Consider the following 26,146-nt stretch of genomic DNA (forward strand, 5'->3'; position numbering starts at 1 on the left):
GGGGTTGCCCTTGGTTTTGGGGAGGAGTAGCAGGAGAAGATGAGGCCTGTTGCAGCTGCAAAGAAAGGACGAGGAGTGTGACTTGGCTCCTTTTTCAACTCCACTGTTGGTACAGGAAATCCCCCCTCCTCTGGACTTCTTTCACCAACAACATTTTGTATTTATAAAGCACCTTTCCTGTTGCAAAATTCCCCACGATGCTAATAAGAGTATTATCAAACAAAATTTGACATACAGTTGCACGTAGGACAGATGACCAAAAGCTAAGTCAAATCTACGTTTTATTTGAAGAGTCTCTTAAAGGAGAAAAGAAAGGGAAAGAGATGTGGTTGGGGGAAGGGTGGGGTTGGAATATCAGAGTTTGGGACTTTGGTGTTTGAAGGCATGGTCTCCATTTATGGAAGGATTAATTGTTGGCAATTATCAAGAGGTAAGAATTGGATGAGTGCCAACATCTCAGGTGCTTCTTATCTGGTAGTTAGCTGCTGAGAGATTAACCTTTCCAGAAGGCCTGGGTTCAAGCACAATCCGACATGGAGGTGTGTTATAGCATATCTGAACAGGTTTGTTTTCTTTTAACAGAAAGCCAGTTTTTGTTGGAAGTTGTTTCCAAGAGACTGTAAATCAGAAATAAGTCACAAGAGAGAAATTTAGATCCAGTCTCCTAAAAACATGACAAATCTGTCTAGGCAACATTCACACTTTAATTTTTGAATCAGTATTACTGGGGAGTTAGTTGCTCCAGAATGTTTTTTCAGAGGTAAACATTTCGGGTATGATATTAGATATTATCTTTTCCCCTTTCTTCTGCCTTCCTCTCTTGCAAGAATCCCTCAATCAGCGAGGACGTCCCAATGTTGTAACTGCAGATGATTATGAGAGTGAAAGCAGCAACATGATCAATCAAACCGTCGCCATGGCAATCGCAGGAGCCTCAGTTCCACAGCTTTCCCGACCGAGTAGTTTCTTGCTGACTTCTGGGGTAACACAAACCTTTCTCTTTTTATTACTAGGGAGTTTAAGTGAGAGCCGTAGGCTCAAATGCATCATCACCCATTTAAAAAAGAGTAGACAAGATTGAGCTCTAACAGTTTTAAGGTTTTATCTAGAAACAAGGACTAAGAGGATAAAGAGTTCCACTGTTTGATACTTTGTGAAAGAATTAGATAAGGAGCTGACTGTCGTGCCTTTAATGGACAGTAATTTGAAAATAACTTTCAGAACAAGATATTAAAAAAAAGTTACTTGCACTTAATTATCTTCTGTTAAAGGGCCACTCAATTTATGTTGCTAACTTCAAAGAGTGTCCCCTTATTGGGACCACTGGTCTTTTTGTTCCTGCCCTTCTTTAAAATGTCACTGTTTAGTTTATATTGTCTCTCGATCTTTCTACTGAAATGAAATACTTCATATTTTCTCTCTTAATTTTCATCAGTCTCAACTCCTGAAGCCTGTTTGATTGGAGGTTATGCTGATAAGATTACTCAAAGTATGGTGAAAGAAGGCTCATGTAGAATGGATTGGCTGGGGTGACTAGTCTGTTTCGTTGTAACTTTATGCTAAGGCACTTCATAGCTGATTAGGTACTTTGTCACTGTTGTAATGTATGGGATAATGGCAGCTAATTTGCTCAGAGCTATGTATCACAAACAGCTGATAGAGTCATAGAGATGTACAGCATGGAAACAGACCCTTCGGTCCAACCTGTCCATGCCGACCAGATATCCCAACACAATCTAGTCCCACCTGCCAGCACCCGGCCCATATCCCTCCAAACCCTTCCTATTCATATACCCATCCAAATACCTCTTAAATGTTGCAATTGTACCAGTCTCCAACACATCCTCTGGCAGCTCATTCCATACACATAGCACCCTCTGCGTGAAAAAGTTGCCCCTTAGGTCTCTTTTATATCTTTCCCCTCTCACCCTAAACCTATGCCCTCTAGTTCTGGACTCCTTGACCCCAGGGAAAAGACTTTGTCTATTTATCCTATCCATGCCCATCATAATTTTGTAAACCTCTATAAGGTCACCCCTCAGCCTCCGACTCTCCAGGGAAAACAGCCCCAGCCAGTTCAGCCTCTTCCGAGCTCAAATCCTCCAACCCTGGCAACACCCTTGTAAACCTTTTCTGAACCTTTTCAAGTTTCACAACATCTTTCCGATAGGAAGGAGACCAGAATTGCATGTAATATTCCAACACTGGCCTAACCAATGTCCTGTACCCCTGATCAGGTCCTGGGGATTTATCCACCTTTAACCATTTCAAGACATCCAGCACTTCCTCCTCTGTAATCTGGACATTTTGCAAGATGTCACCATCTATTTCCCTACAATCTATATCTTCCATATCCTTTTCCATTGTAAGATAAATGATAAGATAATCTGTTTGTGATATCATTTGAGGGATAGATTTTAGCTGGCATGTTGGGTGAATTGTCTCCCTTCAAACAGAATCTTTTATGTCCATTTAAGAGAGCAGATAACCTTATTACAGTTTCTAATTTGAAAGATTGTGCCTGCAGCAATGCAGTACTCCCACAGTACTGCATGGACCTGTAATCTTAGATTATTTACCTCACTTTCTGGGGTGGCACTAAACCCAAAGATCTGGCTCAGGCAGAAATGCTACCTTAACCCAAGCTTAGACTTCCCAATTAGATTATCTAAGAACAGCATTTATGAAATAGGAAATATAAAGGTGGGATACTGGAAATGGCAGAAAGCAAATGAGTGTTAGTCAATGATAGAATTTCAATAATACTTAGAAACCATAAAGTTGGAATATGAATAACAGACTTTTTCCTTGATTTGTTTTAGACAGGGCGCCAGTATACAGCTTTCTCAGCAGAATCAAGCCGCAGCTTGTTGATTTGCCTTCTCTGGGTTTTAAAAAATGCAGACAACATGATTTTACAAAAGTGGTTTGCAGATCTCTCCATTCTCCAACTAAACCGCCTGTTGGACTTGATGTATCTGTGTGTGTCATGCTTTGAATACAAGGTACGGTTGCAGCAGAAGCACTGTTAACTTTTGTGTTTCTTTTATGGTCTCTTTTAAAATATGTTGAGAAGCTTGTACATTGCACACTTTGTCAACCATGAATAGTAGGGGCAACAGCGGAGGTACCACAATTGGTATGAGTTATTTCACTCGGGTGAAAGGTTTAAAACCATCTACATTCATGCTTTTGACTGTTACCCTTTGCTTTTTGCTGCAATGTTCACATACATATGGTTGTCAGATGAAGTTAGAATTGAACTTTTTTTCTGATGCCCTCTGTGGTCAAATGCCTTACTAACACTTTTTGTCCAAGTTCACCAGAAGACACCCCAAAAATGTAGCCGCTTCTTGAATTTATCCCAAGAAAAATGAGCACTTGCAAAAACATAAGCGTTTAGGGGACAATTTCTTAACATTGACTAACCTTATGGTCAAATCAATACAGGGGAAGAAAGCTTTTGAACGAATGAATAGTCTGACATTCAAAAAATCGAAGGACATGAAAGCGAAACTTGAAGAAGCAATACTTGGGAGCATTGGCGCACGGCAGGAGATGGTTCGTCGTAGTAGAGGGCAACTAGGTATATTAATCTGGTTCACTATCATTATTCTCTATTTACCTTTTTTTTGTCACTGTATATTTGTCAGTCCCTTGTTTCACAACCATATCTCTGTTTGCGACAAAAAACTGCAGATGCTGAAATCCAAACTAGACAGACAGGAGGCTGGAAGAACACGGCAAGCCATGTAGCATCAGTAGGTGGAGAAGTCGATGTTTAGGTGTAACCCTTCTTCATGACTGGGAGTGGGTGGAGGGGATGCTGCAGGTAAAGGAGGTGGCAGGGGCAGGGTGGTGAAGTGGGGGTAGGTGAAGACAAGTAGAGGGTACAACCTGATTGGTCAGTGGGAAGAATGACTCCGGTTGGTGGCAGAGAGGAGTGGAAGGAAGGGGGAGGGGCTGGGAAGGGAGTTGGGGGATGGGAAGGGAGGTTATTTGAAATTGGAAAACTCAGTGTTGAGTTCTCTGTGGTGTAGGCTGTCCAGGTGGAAGATGAGGTGTTGTTCCTCCAATTTGCGTTGTGGTTCACTGTGGCAATGGAGGAGGCCGAGGATGGTCATATCAGAAAGGGAGTAGGAAGGGGACTTGAAATGGGCGCTGACTGGGAGGCCTGGTCATCTCCTGCAGGTCTGGCTGCGATACTCAGTGAACCATTCCTTAAATTTACATTTGGACTTCCCGATGTAGAGAAGACCACATCAGGAGCAATGTGTGGTCTTCTTTACATTGGGGAGACCGAACATAACTTTAGGGACTGAGCATTGCAGCAGGGCCTGCAGGGACCGACCGGACCTCCCAGTCACCTCCCATTTCAAGTCCCCTTCCTACTCCCTTTCCGATATGACCATCATCGGCCTCCTCCATTGCCACAGTGAACCACACCACAAGTTGGAGAAACAATATCTCATCTTCTGCCTGAGCAGCCTACAGCCTGGAGGATTCAACATTGAGCTCTTCAATTTCAAATAACCTCCCTTCCCATCCCCCGACTCCCTCTCCAGCCTCTCTCCCTCCCACTCCTCCCTCCATCGACTGGATTCATTCTTCCCATTTACCAACCAAGTTGTACCCTCTACCTGTCTTCACCTATCCCCACCACCACCCTGCCCCTGCCACCCCTTTTATCTGCAGCTACCTCTACACCCACCTCCAGTCCTGAAGAAGGGTTACACCTGAAACATCGACTTCTCCACCTCCTGATACTGCCTGGCTTATTGTGTTCTTCCAGCCTCCAGCATATCTCTGTTCTCCAAGCACAACTAAATTCTCATGAATTCCAGTTGAACATGCACTGAAGTGTTCATCATATTTCATGTTTTAGCAAATATACTTGTTTAATACAATTCATCCTCTCTCTTACCTATTGCTGCATAAATGCAAGTCAGCTTCTCCAACACAGATTAGTTCAATCTGTATTGCAACACCTTCTGTACCACATTTTACTCCATCTTCTTTTAAGCAAGAAACCTTTGTTCCTTTTAGACAGTAATAAATGGCAACTGTGGTTCCAAACCAGCCAATCCCAGAAATTTTCTTTGCTTTCACTATCTTCTGACCTTGTCTCTTTTCCATCCCATTTTGGTGTATTAGTTTTCGAAAATCTTCTTTGACTTTCACCTTTCTGCCTTTGAGAAGTCTGATTTTACCATGGGCAATTGCTTACTCTCTGAAATGATATTTCTGCATATTTGTTAAACTTTTTCTGTCACGTGTATATCTGATTTTGCATTGGTAATAAAATTTAACTGATCCTTGTATGGAGCTGACAGTTCATAATTTTTCACATCATCTTTTGGAGCAGAGCTTTGAATAGCAAGTGCTGTTTTGCCCTTTAAGCATCAGTCACTGGGACCTCAATTTAATGCTCCATCTTTGTGCTTGATATGCAGAGCGAAGTCCTTCTGGAAGTGCATTTGGAAGCCAAGAAAATCTGAGATGGAGGAAAGATATGACCCACTGGCGACAAAATAGTGAAAAACTCGACAAGTAAGTTAAGTATTTGAAGATTAATTGACTTGTTGAGAAAACTGAAGCTCCAGTTTTGGCACATAGAAGTAGATAGTTATCATTAACAGTGCACATGTGTAATAATGCTCTTTATGTTGGAGGTAATATTGTGCTAGAAATTTTGCAACTACTCTCAGTGAGTTCAGCTAAGGAAAGGTTTTTTTTGAAAAAAATAATACCAGAGTCTTTGTTCTTCCTAACAATTCAGATAACTGTTGTTGGAGAGTGAACATACAAAAGTGTCAGGTCAGGAACAGTTCGGACTTGGACCTGATGGAACAAATCTTACTGGTTCCACCGAAGCAATTTAAGGGTGGAATCAGAGGGAAGGTTGAGCACTAGGGTGTTGCTTCCTTCTCTGACTCATCATGTTGGAGATGAGATGAAATGGATAATGGCCATCATTCCAATAGGAGCTTAGAGGCTGATTGGTGATGCCCAGACAGGCCCCTCCTCTCCCTGAGGCTGAGGTTGGGCAGGTTTCTGATGGTGACTTGCCAGTGGTTGGCTAGGGATCCTGGATGAAAAGTCTCATTCAGAGTTCCGAACTGCAGGGATTAGAGGAACCAAAACCGCAATGTTGCCCAAGTAGTCAAAGGCTGCCCCATAAACATGGTCGTAAAGCTGTCCTTCCAAGCAGGTCCTCTGATTGGCCTGTAGTTTTGTGAGCTCAACAGCCACCTTTATTCAAATAATTAGTGTAGGAATGAGTAAGTAGGAAGCCACATCCTGTAAAGTTGCATGAGTGGGTGCCTGTAAGTGCTGCCCTGAGACCCAAAAGCTGTTCCAACTTACCATTTTCTCTAAAAATAATAAGATCCTGCCTGGGGACTGCCATACTTACCAAACTCATTGGTCTGCACAAGGAGAATGGGGACTTGCTGATGGTCTAGAAGAATCTGCCATATAGGAATCATACATTAGTTGAAAAGCAACTCTTTCATTTGCTCTCATGAGGTGGTAGAAGCAGATGTGAGAGCACTGTTTAAAATACATTCAAACAGGTACATGAACAGGCAGGGAATAGAAGAATATGGACCATGTGCATACAAGTAGGATTGGTTTAGAATAGTATCACATTGGTGGACCAAAGGGCCTGTTCTTCTGCTGTATTGCACTATCTGCTTTTATTAATATGAAGTAGTTCCCACATTTTGTGGGTGGCATGGTGGCACAGTGCTGCTGCCTCACAGCGCCAGAGACCCGGGTTCAATTCCCGCCTCAGGCGACTCTCTGTGTGGAGTTTGCACATTCTCCCCGTGTCTGCGTGGGTTTCCTCCGGGTGCTCCGGTTTCCTCCCACAGTCCAAAAAATGTCCAGGTTAGGTGAGTTGGTCATGCTAAATTGCCCGTGGTGTTAGGTGTTAGGTCTGGGTGGGTGCGCTTCGGCGGGTCGGTGTGGACTTGTTGGGCCGAAGGGCCTGTTTCCACACTGTAAGTAATCTAATCTAACCTAATTTCACTGATTTTTTATTCTATGTGAAGTGTTTGGAATATTTTAAAAGATATAATGAGCCTTTATACTATTTTCCTCTCCTGAAAGCGTAGAAATGATAAATATGATAGATATTCCATGAATGCCTGCATCTCTTCTACATCTTATCCATGGGCTACTTTATATGTTCAGTAGGCTGCTACAACACTGAAATGATTGTTGCTGAGCTTGAATCTTTCTTCACCTGACATTCTTGCATATTTGCTATCCACTAGGGTTTATTAAGTAGTGCTGGGCTAACTAGTGCTTGACTAACTTTGCTAATTTCATCTTGAGTCCATGAATTTTGTGACAATATTCTGTGCAAGTTGATGTAAGCATATAATGAGCCCAATGGACTACTGTACTTCTTATATCTTCCTATGCTTGTACTAAGCTCACCTTTAGTGCCACTGCCATTAACTTGTCTCATATTTGTTAGCTTAGCACAAACTGAGGACAGAACCTCTTATTGTTCCCAGTCTGTATGGCTGACTACAACACAGATAATAGCTTTCACCAACTTAGTCAGTTCTGGTTGCCAGTAGTAACCTTACTTTAACATTATTGGGTGTTAAGGTTTGTTCTTGTTCTGTCTCACTGCCTATATCCTAACCCACAGCTGTAATTATTTCTTCACATGTGCTGTTTTGTTAAAGAAGCCAGAAATCTGTCAGGTATGGTAACACTGGCTGCTGCTTCCATTCCTGCTTCTGCATAATGTGGATGAAAAGAATAAAAGTTTGTAAATTCATCCCTGGGTTATATCTGGGATGAGATTACTTTCTATGTGGTGCATTAACCTGCTAGTGGAGGGTGTGTGTGTTTTTGCTTGTATTAATAATTATAGTGTGAGAACGGCAAGAAACTATTTCGCTCTCCTGAAAGCATAGACATGATAAATATAATTGATATTCCATGAATGCCTGCATCCCTCCCATATCTATGGGGCTATTTTATTTGTTCAGTAGGCTGCTACACTGAAGTGATAGTTGCTAAGCTTGATTCTGACATTCATGCATATTCGCTACCAAACCAGGGTTTATTGAATAGTGATGTGCAAGAAACTTTGACTAACTTTGCTAATTTTAGCTGTAGTCTATGAATTTTGTGACAAGATTCAAAAATACAACATGTTTTGTAAGTGCTAGTACATTTTATAAATTGCTTATCTTCTGAATCTTCTGAATACTGCTTGGCAGTACAGAACTTCAGTATTACTAAAAAGGAAGCATGTTCTCAAATAGCTTCTTGCACTCATCAGGATGGAATTTCAAGAATACCAAATCTCAGAGGAACATCACTTGATACTGTATGCGCAAAGGGTAATGATGGTTTGTAAGTTCACTCTGGTTGATTGTAGTGTTACCATTGAGAATTAAACAAAAGCACGGAGGATAATAATTCCTTTGTATAGTCTTTGAAACTTGGTATTCTTGCATCTGTCCCAATAAGAACAAGGTGTGAAACTTTGATGGGATGTCTCTTTTTACAATAATACTCCCCACTTTTAGTTGCCAATGCTAGTGTTGATTTTCAACATTATCAAGAAAACTCATGTGTCAATATTTTGATGATGTTCCTGTTCTTTCTTCAAATTCCTCTGCATTTAAGCTCTAGTGGTATCTTTTATGGATGCTGTAGATGATATGGTACTAAGTGTTTTTATCTAGGGGGAGCATTTCATCTCAATACTGAGTGACAAAGTCAATACCATAACCTTATAAATTGTCTTACAATTTCAATACAAACGCAGTGATGACATCGCATATTTTGCCACACCCTTACCCAAAAGTCAATTCGCAAGGAAATTTCACTTCTCTTGCTGATCTTAGCTGGGGAATGGCAGGAAAGCTACAATTTACTGTCAGATATTTAAGATCCCTGTTCCTGATCACTCTTTAGTGACAACATGATGAGTTTGATTGTGGACAGTGATATGAGCTGTGATGGGCTGCCCAATCAAATTGAGTATAAACACTCATTATCATGATTCACGCATGTAAACTGTTTCCTTGGGTAGAATACTGAGGGTCGCTGGCATTTTTCATATTGTATCCCGGCATGAGTCAAGAAGTAAAGACAAAAATTAAAATAATGCAGGGTGCATGTTATTGAGTGTCTGAATGCCAAATAATGATTTGGTCTGAATCGTGTTCATTTCCTACACTACTGCAATAATTATACATCAGAAGTACTTCATTGCCTTTAAAGCACTTACTACAAATCCAAGTTTCTTTTTCTGAGGTTGACATTTCATTTTTGGAAGTACTTCTTCCTAATAATTCTTTATTCTCATTGTAAACTACATCCCAACACAAAAGGATAGAACTGCTTCCTTTAATATACTGTCCCTGAAATGGGCACCAAGAGGTTGTCCCTCTGATGCTCACAAATATTTTCTCATGTGCTGCAGCAACTTGTCTAATAGCAAGTTATAGGTGCAACCTTTTCCCTCTTTCCATGGTGTAGCATGTTGTGGCTCCAGTACTCTTACATACCATGGCTTTGGGACATAACTATATTGTTAATAGCAGAACCACTTCCAACAGAAGTTATTTCTGTAAAATAACTTAGATCCATTCCCCTGATTTCATCCAAATTGTATAGCAGGGTAGATTTAGCAACTCTGGGATAACTGAAAAAATATTCAAAGATGGTCAATTCAAATGTCCAGACACTTTTACAAAATGGTTACTTTGCCGGTTCTCAGAATAATATGATAGCCATTCATTTTGTTGCCAGTGACGCTTTGTCTTTGAAAGCTGAGACAAATCCACTAACCAAACAGTGTTCCCCACCTCCAAATAAATTTACGATATTGTGTTTATCTTATACTGGACCATAAAAATAGCGGAAACAGTTTTATCACTGCAATAATTACAAGATAGTTATACCCCATAGTTCCGTTACCTGAGAAAGAAGATACAGAAAGAGGATTATATATAGTATTAGACAAAATATTAGTCACATTCGCTTAATATTGAAAGAGTGGAAGAGAAGCTGGCAATATTGCTCAGCGAGATGTTGGAACACTGACACATTACAAATTGATGTTGACTAGAATGTAGTAACACACAAAATAACAAAGTTTTGAGTATATGCAAATGAGATCACATATGCTTTGAGTGAGATAAAATTTTATAATTTTTCAGTCTAGTTTGCCTTAATGCTGCTATGGCCACTGATATGTATGCATTTTCTGCTGTCGAATCCAAATGATTTCACAAAATTAATGTTATAGGTAGAAAACTAATAGTACTGTTATCAAACTAAAATGACCAGTGAACACCATGGAAGAATCAGCTTATCTTTACCTAAGTTGTTTGACTTATTCAGTCTTCTTGTGCGATTGCTGTTTGTGTGCTTTTGTTTCAATGCTTGAAATATGTTTGCAGAATGCTTCCTCAGCATATGAGCCTGGTCATTGAAAGTTCTGGGGGAATTCTGCTTGTGCTGGTCTGTTTGCTGATTTGCATGCAGCTTGGAGATAAAACACTAAAACTGCACTTACAGAAAAAGTGAAGCACGAATGAAGAAATGCAAAATTTGGCATTAACCTGTTCATATTTGTAATGCTTTATTTGGTGTGATTTGTTCAATTGATCTATTGTAAACAACACTTTATTTATGATATAAATGAGGTTCTTTTTGTTATTAATTTCATTTTTCTCTAAGCAGATAATAGGATATTTCCCGTTCATAATGAAAATACTTGTCTGACAATTTTACTTGTGGTGCATACTGAGTCTTATTATGCCAGTAATTTTAAGGTTGTCAGTGATGTCCCGAAGTGTAACTTTGTTGGTTCAGAGTAGGTTTTATGATTAACTTGACAATTGTACTTTACACTCAAACGTTCTTTGTTACTTGGTCAGATATTGCCAGTGAATATTTCATTCTTTTAATCCTTTTCTCTCTCTAGCATCTCTATCTGTTTCCCCTCTGTTGAGATGCGTTGGTCTACTTTCATCTAGCTCTTTATTCCTCTCTATAGCTCTTCACTCATCCTGCCTCTCTGGGATGAACTGGATTGGCTCTGTAAATTATTTGTAAAAGCATGTTTATACTTTCATTAAATGTTGTAGATAGAATAATCATTTGCCACCCCTCACCACTTTTTCACATATTTATCTGCTCCCATTTCATAGTATTCCCATCAATCACAAATAAACAGTGTCATCAGTTTTTGCCTCTTTTAGGAGAAGACTTTGAGCTCACTAAGAACTACATATAAATGCTGTCTTTTGAATTCTCCAGCAAAACTCAGCATTGTATTGTATTTTGTTAGCTTTGTGCCTTTAAATCTGGTTTTGGGAGTTTCTATCAAGTACATATTATCCCTCTTAAATGTAATCTGTTATAATGAGTTTTGAGAAGATTTGTAGCTCAGGTTGAGGTTTTGGATATAGGTTTGCTCGCTGAGCTTGGTGTTTCATTTCCAGACGTTTCGTTACCTTACTAGGTAACATCTTCAGTAGGCTTCATGCGAGGCAATGCTGAAAATTTGTGCTTTCTATTTATATGTTTGGGTTTCTTTGGGTTGGTGATGTCATTTCCTGTGGTGAAGTCACTTCCTGTTCCTTTTCTCAAGGGGTGATAGATGGGGTCTAACTCGATGTGTTTGTTGATAGCGTTCCAGTTGGAATGCCATGCTTCTAGGAATTCTCGTGTGTGTCTTTGTTTGGCTTGTCCTAGGATGGATGTGTTGTCCCAGTCGAAGTGGTGTCCTTCCTCATCCGTATGTGAGGATACTAGTGAGAGAGGGTCATGTCTTTTTGTGGCTAGTTGGTGTTCATGTATCCTGGTGGCTAGGTTTCTGCCTGTTTGTCCAATGTAGTGTTTGTTACAGTCCTTGCACGGTATTTTGTAAATGACGTTAGTTTTGCTCATTGTCTGTACAGGGTTTTTCAAGTTCATTAGCTGCTGTTTTAGTGTGTTGGTGGGTTTGTGGGCTAGCATGATGCCCAGGAGTCTGAGTAGTCTGGCAGTCATTTCCGAGATGTCTTTGATGTAGGGGAGAGTGGCTAGAGTTTCCGGATGTGTTTTGTCTGTTTGTTTGGGTTTGTTAATGAGAAATTGGCGGATTGTGTTCATTGGGTACCCATCCTTTTTGAATACACGATATAGGTGATTTTCCTCTGCTCTGCGTAGTTCCTATGTGCAGCAGTGTGTGTAGGCTCGTTGAAATAATCTTCTGCTGCAGCTTCGTTTGTGGGTGTTGGGCTGTTTGCTTCTGTAGTTCAATATTTGGTCTGTATGTGTTGTTTTTCTGTGGACTCTGGTTTGAAGTTTCCCATTGGCTGTTCGCTCTACTGTGACATCTAGAAATGGCAGTTTGTTGTTATTTTCCTCTTTAGTGAATTTTATCTCAGTTAGGGTATTATTGATGGTCTTGAAGGTTTCCTTTAACTTGTTTTGTTTAGTGATGACAAAGGTGTCATCCACGTAGCGGACCCAGAGTTTGGGTTGGATGGTTGGCAGAGCTGTTTGCTCAAGTATCTGCATTACTGCCTCTGCTAAGAACCCTGATATCGGAGATCCCATGGGTGTTCCATTGATTTGTCTGTAGGTTTTGTTGTTCAAGGTAGTCATCTGTTTCAGTCCTTAAGTATATGCGAACAGGACAACATTCCAGATTAATTATCATCTCCTGTTGCTTGAGCCATTATCTTATTTTGCCAGCGTTGTTATGATCCCAGCTGATTGGGATTCCAGAGGAAAGCTAACTTGTTAGACCACAAGTTTTAATTTTGCAATTCAATTACTATGGTAATCAGTCACTGAACATACTCACAGTAGGCTGTAAATGTATTTTAACAAAGAACATAAGTTTATTATACACAAGCAAAGAAAACAAAGTTCAGTACAGTGATAAATTGGAAAGAATTTATCATAAACAGCAAAAGGATTCAATCAAATTATTTTCCAAGTAATATCCTTTACAGATACTCAATGCTAATGAAGCATCGCTCTCATTCTTCACTTTAAAATTTCTTAATTAACTGATGAGGTTGTGTTTCTTTTTGACAACTTTCAGCACATTTATTAGATGTGATTCACTTCATGTTGTCTCTCACTGTGACAAACAGATATAGGCTATAATGTCTGATTTTTCTCAGTGAATTCTAAGGAAAACCAAGTAAAGCCTTTTTTTAGCCTTGTCTTCTTGGACTGATAAAACAGCTTAAGACTATTGCTGAGCTGAAGATTGACAAATCTAAACAGCCCTTCCGCTGTGGTGAGACATTTCTTCTGAACTGCCAACTGTATCTGACCCCTGGAGTTCTCTTCAGGTCATAAAACCTCAAGTCACAAGAAAAACAGCAATTATCTGACCAGTTTGCCTTTACAGTTATTCAGCTAAAGGCACATGATTTCTTGGAAAATCCATCTCCAGCTTATTGTTCCAAATTACAACCTGACCCTGATTAAAAAGAAATTTCAAAGAACAAAATCCAAAAACTCATTTAGATGCACTTTAGAATCTAAACAGTAACAATACATTAAAAAGCATCATCCTAGGTTATTTTACATATCCGCAATGTTGCTGCATTTAGGTGCAAAAACTATAGGGAAGCTGCTCATTTCTGCTGAGAAACTTAAGTGGACACTACTTCACACCATCCCTGGAGATCTTTTTATATTTTCAGCCAGACTTACATTTATTTTAGTGCTTTGCCAATTTTAGTTGTTTCACAGAATGTGGATATCACTGGCAAGGTCAGCATTTGTTGTACGTCATTCGTCTTGAGAAGGTGGTGGTGAACTGCTGTGGTCTGTCTTCTGCAAGTACACCCACAGTGCTGCTGGGAAGCACCTTCCAGGGTTTTGCTGCTGCAGCAGTGAAGGAATAGTTTTACAGTTCCAGTTGTTGCATCTTAATCTTTGAATGTGATATTGCTAACCTCCCACCGTGGCACCTTCAAACATGAATTCAGATATTAGCTGTCACTCCGTATCTGTTGACCTGTGTTGGATTCTCTGTTTCTCTTATGTCTCCAGTCGAAGTCTCGCCATTGCACAAGGAACCTCCAAAAACTTGGTTTTTCATCTTTTGCATCAACTAAACAACCCTTGATTCTCTTTGAGGTCCAAACATCCACGGAAATTCTGACATTTATCTTGTATACTTGTACAGTGTAAGGTTTCATTCACCTTGGTGAGACTGTTCTCACATTTTTCCTTTCTTACCTATAATCACATCTAATGTCTTCATGTTTTATTTCTACACTGTATATCCTTGGTGTCGCCAACACCTATCTTTGGTCCTTTCATTTTTACATCTATATGTTACCCATTGGTGATATCACTAAAAGTACAGTATTTTGGTTTTCTAAATTTGTGGATATGGGCATGGACAAGACCATTGATTATTGCCAACCCGTAATTGCCCTGAAGAATGCAGTGTTGAGCTGCCCTCTTGAAACGTTGCAGCCCTTAGGGTGGTAGGGACACCAATAGTGCTGTTAGGAAGGGAGCTCCAGGAGTTTGACTCAGCAAAATTGATGGAATGATGATAAAATTCTAGTCAAGGTGGTATGTGGCTTGAAGGGGTACTTGCAGCTGGTGGTTTCCCTGTTCACCTGCTGCCCTTGTCCTTCTAGGTGGTAGAGATCACCAGTTTGAGAGGTGCTGCTTTCAGAGATGCCTTGGTGAGTTACTGCAGAACACCTTGTATATGGTTCACACAGCTGCCACTCTGTGTTGTGATAGAGGAAAAGAATGTTGAAAATGTTAGGTCAGGTGCCAATCATGCAGGCTGCTTTGTACTGAATTATGTTGAGTTTCTTGAGTCTTGTTGGAGCTTCACCTATCCAGACAAGTGGGGAGTATTTCATCACACTCTTGACTTGTGCCTTGTAGATCGTGGTCAGGCTTTGGGCAGTTAGGAAGTGAATTACTTGCTGGGGAATACCCTGAACTGCTTTTGCTGCAATGGTATTTATGTAGTTGGCTGATTGCAGTTTCTGGCTAATGATAACCCCCACCAGGATATTGATAGTGGAGTTTCATTGATGGTAATGCCATTGAATGTAAAGGGATGCATTCTTTCTTGTTGGAAGTGGTCATTGCCTGGTGTTGATGTAGCATGAATGTTATTTGCCACTTTTCAGTCCAAACATCAATGTTGTCCAGGTCGTGCTGTGAATGGACATGAACTCCTTCAGTGTCTGAGGAGTTGGGAAAAGCAATGAACATTGTGCAACTATCAGCGAATATCCACATTTCTGACCATACGAGGGATAGAAGGTCATTGATGAAGCATTAAAGTTTCTCGGGCCTAGGACACTATCCTGATGAATCCCTGCAGAGATTATGATGATTGACCTCCACAAACTACAACATTCTGCTTTTATGCTAACTGTTACTCCAAACAGCAGAGAATTTTTCCCTTTCCCATTTGCTTCAGTTTCATTGGGGCTTCTTGATTTTACATTTGATCATATGGATCAAATGCTGTCTGATCTCAAATGCAATCATTCTCACCTCTCTTTTGACGTTAGCTCTTTTGTTCATGTTTGGACCGGAGTTGCACTGCACGGCCAAGGTGAAATATAAACTGAGCCAGTAATTCTTTTGCAAGTGCTGCTTGGTAGCACTGTTGATGCCTCCTTCCGTCACTCTGCTGATGATAGAGAGTTGACGTATGGAGTGGCAATTAACTAAGTTGGGTTTGTGTTGTTTTTTACCAACAGTATAAAACCGAGGCACTTTTTCACATGGTTGTTTAGATGCCCACAAAATGCAAACAGACCAGTGGTGGATCTATCTAGGTCTTGGTAGCAGTGGTAGTGAGGTTAAATGGAGAAACAAGAGCAGAGTGGTCCTACAAGCAGTCAGACTGGTGACAGACATGTGTGGGATTTGGAAGCCAGAGCATGAGTGAGGTTGAAAGAATGGATGAGAGTTTAGAGATCCCAGAAGTAAACAGGCAGTGCAGCAACTTCAAAAAAATCAATGAATGAGGTCACAGGAGGGCCAGTAATAATTTGTCAGAATTTCTATCTTATCTCTTGTGCCTTACTCTTGTGGATATTACTAATATAGGTTAAGACAGTAAGTTCAGCTTAAAACTTCGCATAGATAATTAAAATTTTTGAAATTCAAATCTAAATTTCTTCACTTGATAGAATTAAGGGCTTATTGACATAAACAAAATAAGAATTTTTCAAGTGTATACTCAAGTAGGAATAAGAGTAAAATTAAAGCTGGGATGCATATAATATTTAGTTGTTATGTCTGGGGAGCTCATGCCAATCATTTGCTCATCTGCATTGTTTGGAAAGTCTTTGACACTCCCATCTGTCTGGATGACTGGGTATGCAAAAGCTGTCTCTGGCTGGAGCAACCCAAACTTTGAACCCAAACTACAGTGCATTCATGGGGCTGAGAGGTTCATGGATAACTAATTTCAGAATGTGGTTCCCCTGCAGCTTAAGTAGCTGCAGGACAAAAATGAATGGGCAAAAGAAGGGGACCAGGCAAGTAAGGGGGGCATTTCCCAAGTGCATCTCACCCACAAATCGTGTTTTGGCCTTGGAAAACAGTGAGAATGAGATTTCCTATGTGGAGGCTATCAGAGCCAAGGCCATGGCACTGTGGCTGGTTCAGCCACTCAGTTGGAGTGCAAGAAAGTGAAAAGATAGAGGTGATAGGAGATTCATTAGTGAGGTGTTTCTGTAGCAATAGCTATGACTCCAGGATGGCATGTTGCCTGCCAAGGGCAAAGACGTTGCAGAATGGCTGCAGGGCATTCTGAAGAGGAAGGGTGAACAGCCAGAGGTTGTGATCTTTGTTGGGATCAGTTACAAAGGAAGAAAGCTCCTGCAAACTGACTGTAGAGAGTAAAGTAAGGTATTGAAAAGTAGGTCTTTAAAGGTATTAAGCTTCATTTTATTCCGGGTGCCACACTGTAGTGAGTATAGAAATGGAAGGATAAAGCAGATGAATTTGTGGCTGGAGAGATGGTGCAGAAGCAAGTGCTTTAGATTCCTAAGGCATTGGGACCATTTCTGGCGGAGCTGGGACCTGTTCAAGTTGAACAGTTTACTTTAGAATCAGAATCAGACCAACATCTTATCTTTCTATTTTATTGCAGTAATTACTTCTCTGAACTTTTCAGGAATGAAAGTGCATTACTTTATGTCATTCCTTTTTCTATTAAAATTAATTTATCCTAGACTTCTTCTCCACTTTGTTCTTTCCACAACACTCAATTATTTTATATCCTCCCATCTTTCCCATCTACTATATTCCACTGTTCAAAATCTGAAATTATTGCCTTTTAATGCTAATTGGCTGAATTTTATTTGGCTTTTTTTAAACCATCTTTTTTGAGCATGAACTTGTCCTCAATATAGTGTTTCACAATTTAGAAAAACTGGAAAGGGCTGAGGTGATTTAGTAGGTACTTTTATCATTGCATTGGAAACATGGCTTTTCCAAATGCAAAATGTAGGATAAGTACAGGTGTGGTGTGGGTTCAGAATAAAGGCACAGTCATGTGATTTGAATTTTTTTTATTTTTTTCTCAAGGAAACAATAAGTAAATTCTATTGAAATATTGTCTTTAAATTGAATCCACAATAAAGCCCAATTTGCGCTGAATCTAAAAGGAACCATGTAATCAAGTCAAAACATTGAAGCTACCATCCTTGTGCTTTGGGACAATCATTATCCTGGTAGTTAATAAAAAGATAATAGAAATATATTTTTCAGAAACTGAGTATTGAACAATATATTTATCAAAAAAACAGAGATGATGTTCAGTTGTAAACTTTATGTAGTTTGCTTCATGAAAAATTGTATGCATTGACTGTTTCAGAAATGGAGCTCCATCTACTGTAGAAAAAGTAATTTTCTTCCTTGTCTCCAGATTATATTTCTCTTTTTGTTCTCCCAATGATATTGTGCTGGATGTGTGATTAACTGTGCAAATTAAAATACATACTTTTCACTTCTTCTGATGGCTGTGTATAAGTGCACTCTAATCTGAGCTATATATATCAGTGACCTCCCCTGTTTAAACCTGGAGTTAGTCAACTAAATGCAATCAAAAAAGTACTTGGAACCTATTTTTAAACATCAAATCATAAATTAAGAAAGGAACATTAATCATTGTTCTTGTTTTAAGTTGTTTCCTAGTGTGTTCTGTGAAACAAAATAATCAAGAATATGCCTGTCTTAGCTTCTGCCCTCATGGAATAGCCTTTCCACACTCACTGTCTAGGTTCACACATTTCCTGAGGCATTGGAGTTTATCCTGCATTATTCCATAGAACTAGAGTAAGCCTGTAAGAGCATAGTAAAGGAAATAGAAAACAAAACAGAATGAAATTGGTTTCAAAGACTAACTTCTAACACACAAAATATAAAGTAAATATATAGATTGACTTAGTCTGCATTCTTAACCATAAATGTTAAAAAAGATTATAACATTTAAACATCTAAAGCAAGAATCTGAACCTTTTCTGACAGGATATTTATATGTGACAGATCAAGGGCTGAGTTGGAACATGAGGCACTGATTGATGGTAACCTTGCAACCGAGGCAAACCTTATTATTTTGGACACTTTGGAAATAATTGTTCAGGTAAGAGATCAATAAATAGCTGCCAAAAGACTGTGATGGTGAGGTATCTGTGGGAACTTAGAAGTTTTCCACTGTCAGTACGCTATCATATTTGATTTTTGACATCTTTTCATTCACCTGATCCTGTAAATTAACTCACTGACTTAGGTTTCATGTAATTAGGTTGACATAATGCTAAGGGCAGTATTGTGCATGTTCAAATTCAGCCCAGATTTATAAAGTTTATAAAATTTATGAAAGTTTATCTTTGTCAGTCGTAAGAGTCCTGTGTGAAATGGAATTAGGACAATTACAACCTATTTCTTAACTTGCATAAACACAGAGTCTTAAATGTCCCTCGTACTGGGCGAAAAATGGAAATCTCTTTGATGCACCATAAATGGCTTCTGATAAATGGGTTACATTCTGGTGTTAAAGAGGATGAACTTTGAGCTTTGGAAGTCTGGGTAGAGTAAAGAGATCTGCATCATTCAGTACTATCCCTTTCCTGGAATGGTAATTGGGCTTGTGTTGGGACATCTCTATACCTAACTAATGTGATAGTTCACATCTAAGCATTCATGATGTATCCTGATTGCCTGCATTAGGATCCTTTTATTAATGAGTACACTATTTTAAAAAAGAATTTAAGTTTACAAAATTGTAACAGTAGGATTACCTGAGTGTTGATACTGTAAAAAAGATTCTATTTGAATCTTGTTAAATACATAATTATTTATTTTTAATCTTTACCATCTACATGTTTAGACTGTTTCCGTGACAGAATCCAAAGAGAGTGTGCTGGGAGGGGTCTTGAAGGTTCTTCTACACACTATGGCATGTAATCAGAGTGCACTTTACCTACAACATTGTTTTGCTACCCAGAGAGCCTTGGTATCTAAGGTAGGTGTTATGGTATTATAGGTAATTGTTAGAATTTTTTGTTGAAGATCTCAGACCAAACCGCATTCTACTCAAGCACACTGCAGCAAATTAAATTAAGGAAATAAATTTATTTTTGTTTGCAATTCATGTTGAACTTGTTTTAGTTGCACCAGTCCACGCTATTACTGAGTGGGCATTGTGCCATTCCTTGCAGGAATGTAGAAAAATCATTAATCATTTTAAGAGGTTGTGTTCTTTGAAATTTTCTCATTAAATCTACTGAAGCTGAGATAAGACAAAGTCATTACCCTGCATTCTCTTATTTGAGAACATGGGACAGTGAGGTTGTAGCACTGGATCTCAGGTCCAGTGGTATCCATTTGCTCAGCAGTCTTGAAATTGGAAACCCAAACCATCATCAGGAGCAGTTCTGATGAAATGCCAACAGTTCATATTATATAGTACAACTGTAATATTTAAATGAAATGTAAAAGCATTGGTGGAGATGGGAACAAAACAAGTCAAAATTCCACCCCAACATGAAAGCCTATCAGGCACTTAAATGGTCACCCGCTGGGCTTTAATTAGGATCTCTTCCTAGGACAGCGATGTCCTGCCTTGCATGAAGCTGCTGACCGATGAGAGGTTGGCAGCCGCTGGGAGCTGCAGCAATACCACATCAGCGGCCACAACTGCTGCTAGCATAGCAATGTAGAAACCCAGGAATAGCTGATACGCCTCTTTCTTGGCTGTGGCTTGAGATTAGAGGGCAGTTGGGGGTGTACAAAGCAAGGCAAAATTTGGTTTTCATTGGCTGACCCCCAGCCCCTATCTGTACCTCCTATCATCCTCAGATTGAGACAAATTGAGACTCCTCACCCCAATCTGGCAGGCTCACATTATCATTTGAATGTAAGGAAGGCAGATGATTGTATAAAGAGGCCTTTAAGTTTTCTTCAATTAATCATTTAAAGGTCTCAGTTGGTGACGGTGTGAGAAGACTTTCCCACCTAGAACTTTATTCCTGTGGTGATAGTGGGAAGGTAAGGTAGGTCCTTCCCGATCCAACCTGTCTGATTATGTTCCCTCATACCACGTTCTCCTCAGCTTTTTGGGATAGAAAGATTCCATCCATTGTTTTGTGATTGACAGTCAATGTGTGGTCAAGGTAACTTGTTCGTCCTGGCAAAGGCATTTAACACATTTTAGGATATGCCTGTGCTTAAAGTAGCTATTCTAATTTTGGCAAATTAATGGTCAAATTGTTGTGTTTGTTTATTCAATGCTTGGGTACATTTCAATAATTGTGAATGTAGAAATTCTTAGGAATAGGATAAGTGTGTTATGTTCCATATGTCCACCTCATTTCAATATATCTCATAATCAATGTGTAATCTCTTCTGTTAACTCAAAGATTTCTTCTCGCTCTTCCTTCTTGCTTTACTGATATTTTCATTCTAATTGATCTGTAAGTATATTGTCATTCCTTCACTGTTGCTGGGTCAGGATTCTAAAAGTCTTTCCCTCACAGCACTGTGGTTATCCCTGTACCATATGGACTGCAGCATTTCAAGGAAGCAGCTCACCATCACCTTCTCAGTGCTAATTAGTGATGAGCAGTAGATGGTGGCACAGCTGGTGATGTCCACATCCTGTGAATTTATTTTATAAATACGTGTTAGAGAGGGATCATTTAAAATGGGGAGTTCAAAAGTGGATTTCCCCTTTTTTCCTTCTTTCGGGTTGAGGAAATCTGTTGCCCTCTCGAATTTAGGATTTTAAGAGATCATTAATAGCAATAGATTAGATTTGGTCACTACAGCTACTTGGCATTGGCTTGTTGGTCCATACAGTGAATCATCCTTGTTAAGTTTTAAAAACTTGTACGACTGCATCAATGTTTAAAATGTGCTTGTACCCTTTCTTTTACAATTTAATACCTCGTCAAGAAACTTCTTTAAAGGTAAAATCATACTCGGGAGATTGAGGGGTGACCTTATAGAAGTTTATAAAATCATGAGGGCATAGATAAGGTGAATAGCAAGGGTATTTTCCAGAGGGTAGGGGAGATCAAAACCAGTTCAAAAATGGTTAATTTTTTTTCCTGTTGTTACAGTTTCCTGAACTCCTTTTTGAAGAAGAAACTGAACTGTGTGCTGATCTGTGCCTAAGGCTTTTACGACACTGCAGCAGCAGTATTGGCACAATCCGAGCACATGCAAGTGCCTCACTCTATCTCCTAATGAGACAAAATTTTGAGATTGGCAATGTAAGCAATGTTTGAACCACATTTTCCCTCAAAGAATAATGCATTTCTTATACTTTATGTTTATAAACTATACCATTGACATTTTGAAAAAAAATTGTATTGCTTACAGAATTTTGCAAGAGTGAAGATGCAAGTAACTATGTCACTTTCCTCACTGGTTGGTACATCCCAGAACTTTAATGAAGAATTCCTTAGGCGATCTTTAAAGACAATTTTGACATATGCTGAAGAAGACTTGGAACTGAGAGAAACTACCTTTCCTGACCAGGTATGTAAGTCTACAGAGTGTCTATCCCAAGCTTAGGTTATCACAAAATGCTTTCTGGCAAATTAAAGCACTTTTTGTAACAGAGTCATTTTTGTGATGTAGGGAAATGTACTAGCCAATTTGCACAGAGCAAGATCCCACATATAGAAATGAGATATGTGACCAGGTTTTTAATGATGTTGGGTGAAAGAATAAACATTGACCATGACAATTGGAGAACTTTCTGCTCCTAATGCTGAAAGGTAACCAATCAAAATCATTAATTCCTCTTCTCTTTCCACAGATGCTTTCAGACCCACTGGTATTTCCAGCATTTTCTATTTTGATATGTGGTTATACTTAGTTGGTTTTAATGGCCTTACTTCATAATTCAATAAAGGTTTCCTTATTTGAGTCTAAAATTGTTTCCCTTTTGCTGTATAAATTATCCACCAACCCATGTAAGTTTTTACTATATCAGATTCATAGTGTCAGGAATTTGCACTTCGGGGAACCACTGAGAAACAGAAATATCTTAGAAAGGTGAAGAAAAATTAATCACACTCTATCCACATGATCATAAAGCAGTTTGTAATTGGTTCACTTAGAAGTTGTTGTAGAATATCAGCTATTGTAGAGAATAAGTCTGATCTTCATTAGTACAGTGTTCCCTTAATTAAGTCAGATATTTGTCATGTTTCTCACATTGAAATTAAGATATATCCACTTCATCAAATGATTTAAAGTCTCTTAAAGTTTCTTTTCATATTACCATGCACAATATTATTACCAAAGAAAACAAATCTTTGAGTCAGTTTCTGAATTGACAGAGGTTTGGTTGAAATTGCCATTTTTATTTTGTTTGTTTTCTTTATCCTGGTTGGACTGTATTTCAATAATTTCCAAAAATGGTTCTCCGTTTGGGTGTGTTTAGAATTCGGATGGATTTGTTGATTGTAATGGAGTTCATTATTACCATGCTGTAGGTCCAGGATCTAGTATTCAATCTCCATATGATCCTGTCAGACACCGTGAAAATGAAAGAACACCAAGAAGATCCAGAGATGCTCATTGATCTGATGTACAGGTATACCTTGAAGATATTCACCTCTCAAATGGACATGGTCATTTCTATCTTTCTTCCAAATTCATACCACTTGTCACTGCTTTACTCAAAGATCCAATTCATACAAATGCAATTCAGTGTTTGTTTCCGGTATCTTGTTCAAGTAACCAAGTGTAAACATGGGCCATGAGTGTCATTTGGCAATTTAATTGTGATCTATAGAGCATCATTCTGCCTCCTCGATAGTCAAATGAGCACTTTAGTGGGATCATTGCATAAGAATCTGGAACAATACCAAGCAATAGACAATAGGTGCAGGAGTAGGCCATTCAGCCCTTCGAGCTTACACCGCCATTCAATATGATCATGGCTGATCATTCCTAATCAGTATCCTCTTCCTGCCTTATCTCCATAACCCTTGATTCCGCTATCTTTGAGAGCTCTATCCAACGCTTTCTTAAATGAATCCAGAGACTGGGCCTCCACTGCCCTCTGGGGCAGAGCATTCCACACAGCCACCACTCTCTGGGTGAAGACGTTTCTCCTCATCTCTGTCCTAAATGGTCTACCCCGTATTTTTAAGCTGTGTCCTCTGGTTCCGCACTCACCCATCAGCGGAAACATGTTTCCTGCTGCCAGAATGTCCAATCCTTTCATAAGCCTTTTTTCTTTCTCTGCTCCTAATCTAGCTAAGCCGTCAGCTGTTCAAAAGCAGCAGAAATGCCTCTTACTTGCTTTCCAACTGTGAAGCTAGTGTCCAGAGTGTGCTTGGCAGTCCCTTCCTTTTCAACTTGATAGAAAAATGCCAGCCTAGATTCTGTATCTCCAACCACAGTATATCTGTGATTGGCAACTCAGCAGAGCAAAATAAATTAATCTCCAAACTAGTGGTTCTACAATGTATTAATTTTGTTGAAACAAGAATTTTAGTGAAACCCAACAGGGTCTGTAAGAAATTTCCATTTGAACCTTGAAAAACATATAGCATTAGAGTTATAGATTCTGTGAGCCATATCAAGGAAGGTCATTTGGTTAAAGTACTAGTGTATCACCAATGTTGTTTAGAGAAATAATGCATTTTTTCTGCAGGATGTACTTCACCTTACCATAATATAACTCTTCACATGATAAATCTAAAACCTGCCGTACATTCCTAATGGTGGGCAAGTGTAGCAGCTGAGCTTCGCCTCCAACCCAGGGAATATCAGAGTTATACTTACTATCATTCTCTTGCAATTTAAGCTGGCTTGTGTGCGGTGCAATGGATAATAGTGTTATATAACCAATAAAAAATTCATACAACATATCTGATTAGAACTATAGAAATAGATAAAACTAAGTATTCATCAATTTTAAAATTAAAAAGAAATTCTTTGGGTAGCAAGTGCTGTAGGATAAAAACCAAGTACTGCCATTGTTTGGAGACCTGAAATAAAAAACACTCCAGCCTCATTTGGCTGATTTCACTAATAGGTAAAACAATTTAATCTAACCACCAGCGTGGAGAGTCCTGGTGCAGCATTATAGAATGCACTATCTGATGTGCAATTCAGTCAGCAGCTAGAAGGGCTGCAGTGCTTGCTCTGATCTCAGAAAGGGCAGGCATTGTAATGCTATAATTGGTTTCTGTAGCCCTTAGCAGAAGAGGTAACAAGAAAATTAGCCAGTATTGCTTGATACCAAAGAGGACCTGTTCGAAATTACACATAGAATCTTAGAGAAGTACAGCACAGAAAGAGACCCTTCGGTCCAACTCGTCCATGCCCACCAGATATCCCAACCTAATCTAGTCCCATTTGCCAGCACTTGGCCCATATCCCTCCAAACCCTTCCTATTCATATACCTATCCACATGCCTTTTAAATGCTTCAGGTTTAATGGAAGCACACTAGCTTTCGGAGCGGCGCTCCTTTATCAGGTGGTAGTCCTCTACTACCTGATGAAGGAGTGTCGCTCCAAAAGATAGTGTGCTTCCAATTAAACCTGTTGGACTATAACCTGGTGTTGTGTGATTTTTAACTTTGTACACCCCAGTCCAACACCAGCATCTCCAAATCACTTTTAAATGCAGTAATTGTACCAGCCTCCTCCACTTCCTCTGGCAGCTCCTTCCATTCACACACCATCCTCTGCGCAAAAAAGTTGCCCTTTAAATCCCTTTTATAACTTTCCCCTCTCACCCTAATCTATGCCCTCTAGTGCTGGACTCCCCCACCCAAAGGAAAAGACTTTGTCTTTTTATCCTTTCTATTCCCGTCATGATTTTTTAAACCTCTATAAGGTCACCCCTCAGCCTGGGACGCTCCAGGAAAAACAGTCCCAGCCTATTCAGCCTCTCCCTATAAAGCTCAAATCCTCCAAACCTGCAACATCCTTGTAAATCTTTTCTGAACTCTTTCAAGTTTCACAACATCCTTCTGATAGGAAGGAGACCAGGATTGCGTGCAATATTCCAAAACTGGCCTAACCAACGTCCTGTACAGCAGCAACATGACCTCCCAAACCCTATACTCATGTCCATAGATTGAGGTATGAACCAGATTGGAATGCTGTTCATAATTGAACCGTGTGCCATTTCTGGCTGCCTAGGCAGCAAAGTGAAATGTAATACCAAAGAGTGGATAGTACTGTTGAGGCATTTTGAGATGGTAAAAACAATGACTTCAGATGCTGGAAACCAGATCCTGGATTAGAGTGGTGCTGGAAAAGCACAGTAGTTCAGATAGCATCCAAGGAGCAGGAAAATCAATGTTTCGGGCAAAAGCCCTTCATCAGGAATACAGGCAGAGTGCCTGAAGGGTGGAGAGATAAATGAAAGGAGGGTGGGGGTGGGGAGAAAGTAGCATAGAGTACAATAAGTGAGTGGGGGTGAGGATGAAGGTGATAGGTCGGGGAGGAGTGGGGCAAGATAGCAAAGAGTACAATGCGGGTGGGGTTGAAGGTGATAGGTCAGAAAGGAGGGTGGAATGGATAGGCAGGTGAAAGGAAGATAGGCAGGTAGGACAAGTTATGGGGACAGTGCTGAGCTGGAAGTTTGGAGCTGGGGTGAGGGGGAATGGG

General features: G+C 39.6%; 1 protein-coding gene and 1 pseudogene across 16 annotated transcripts in view; one reads left to right on the top strand and one right to left on the bottom strand.

Moving 5' to 3' along the window:
- The window catches only part of dock7 (dedicator of cytokinesis 7), a 170,263-nt gene that overhangs the window by 106,153 nt on the left and 37,964 nt on the right, over positions 1-26,146 (top strand). For 10 of the 16 annotated variants that reach the window (XM_087990702.1, XM_087990698.1, XM_087990699.1 and 7 more), the window contains 9 exons: positions 828-982; positions 2,823-3,005; positions 3,451-3,586; positions 5,454-5,550; positions 18,526-18,640; positions 19,388-19,522; positions 21,621-21,773; positions 21,883-22,041; positions 23,007-23,107. In XM_087990702.1, coding sequence (XP_087846828.1) covers positions 828-982; positions 2,823-3,005; positions 3,451-3,586; positions 5,454-5,550; positions 18,526-18,640; positions 19,388-19,522; positions 21,621-21,773; positions 21,883-22,041; positions 23,007-23,107 — 1,234 coding nt within the window. Of the gene's footprint in view, positions 1-827; positions 983-2,822; positions 3,006-3,450; positions 3,587-5,453; positions 5,551-7,703; positions 7,722-18,525; positions 18,641-19,387; positions 19,523-21,620; positions 21,774-21,882; positions 22,042-23,006; positions 23,108-26,146 lie in introns of all 16 variants that reach the window. The other 6 variants (XM_043699463.2, XM_043699464.2, XM_043699467.2 and 3 more) reach the window with 2 other exon arrangements.
- LOC148149154 (uncharacterized) lies at positions 9,954-14,263 on the bottom strand (annotated as a pseudogene).

Source organism: Chiloscyllium plagiosum, unplaced genomic scaffold (assembly GCF_037043375.1).
Source record: "Chiloscyllium plagiosum isolate Xiang-an unplaced genomic scaffold, Cpla_swu_hap1 HiC_scaffold_9, whole genome shotgun sequence".
Classification (NCBI taxonomy): Eukaryota; Metazoa; Chordata; class Chondrichthyes; order Orectolobiformes; family Hemiscylliidae; genus Chiloscyllium; species Chiloscyllium plagiosum.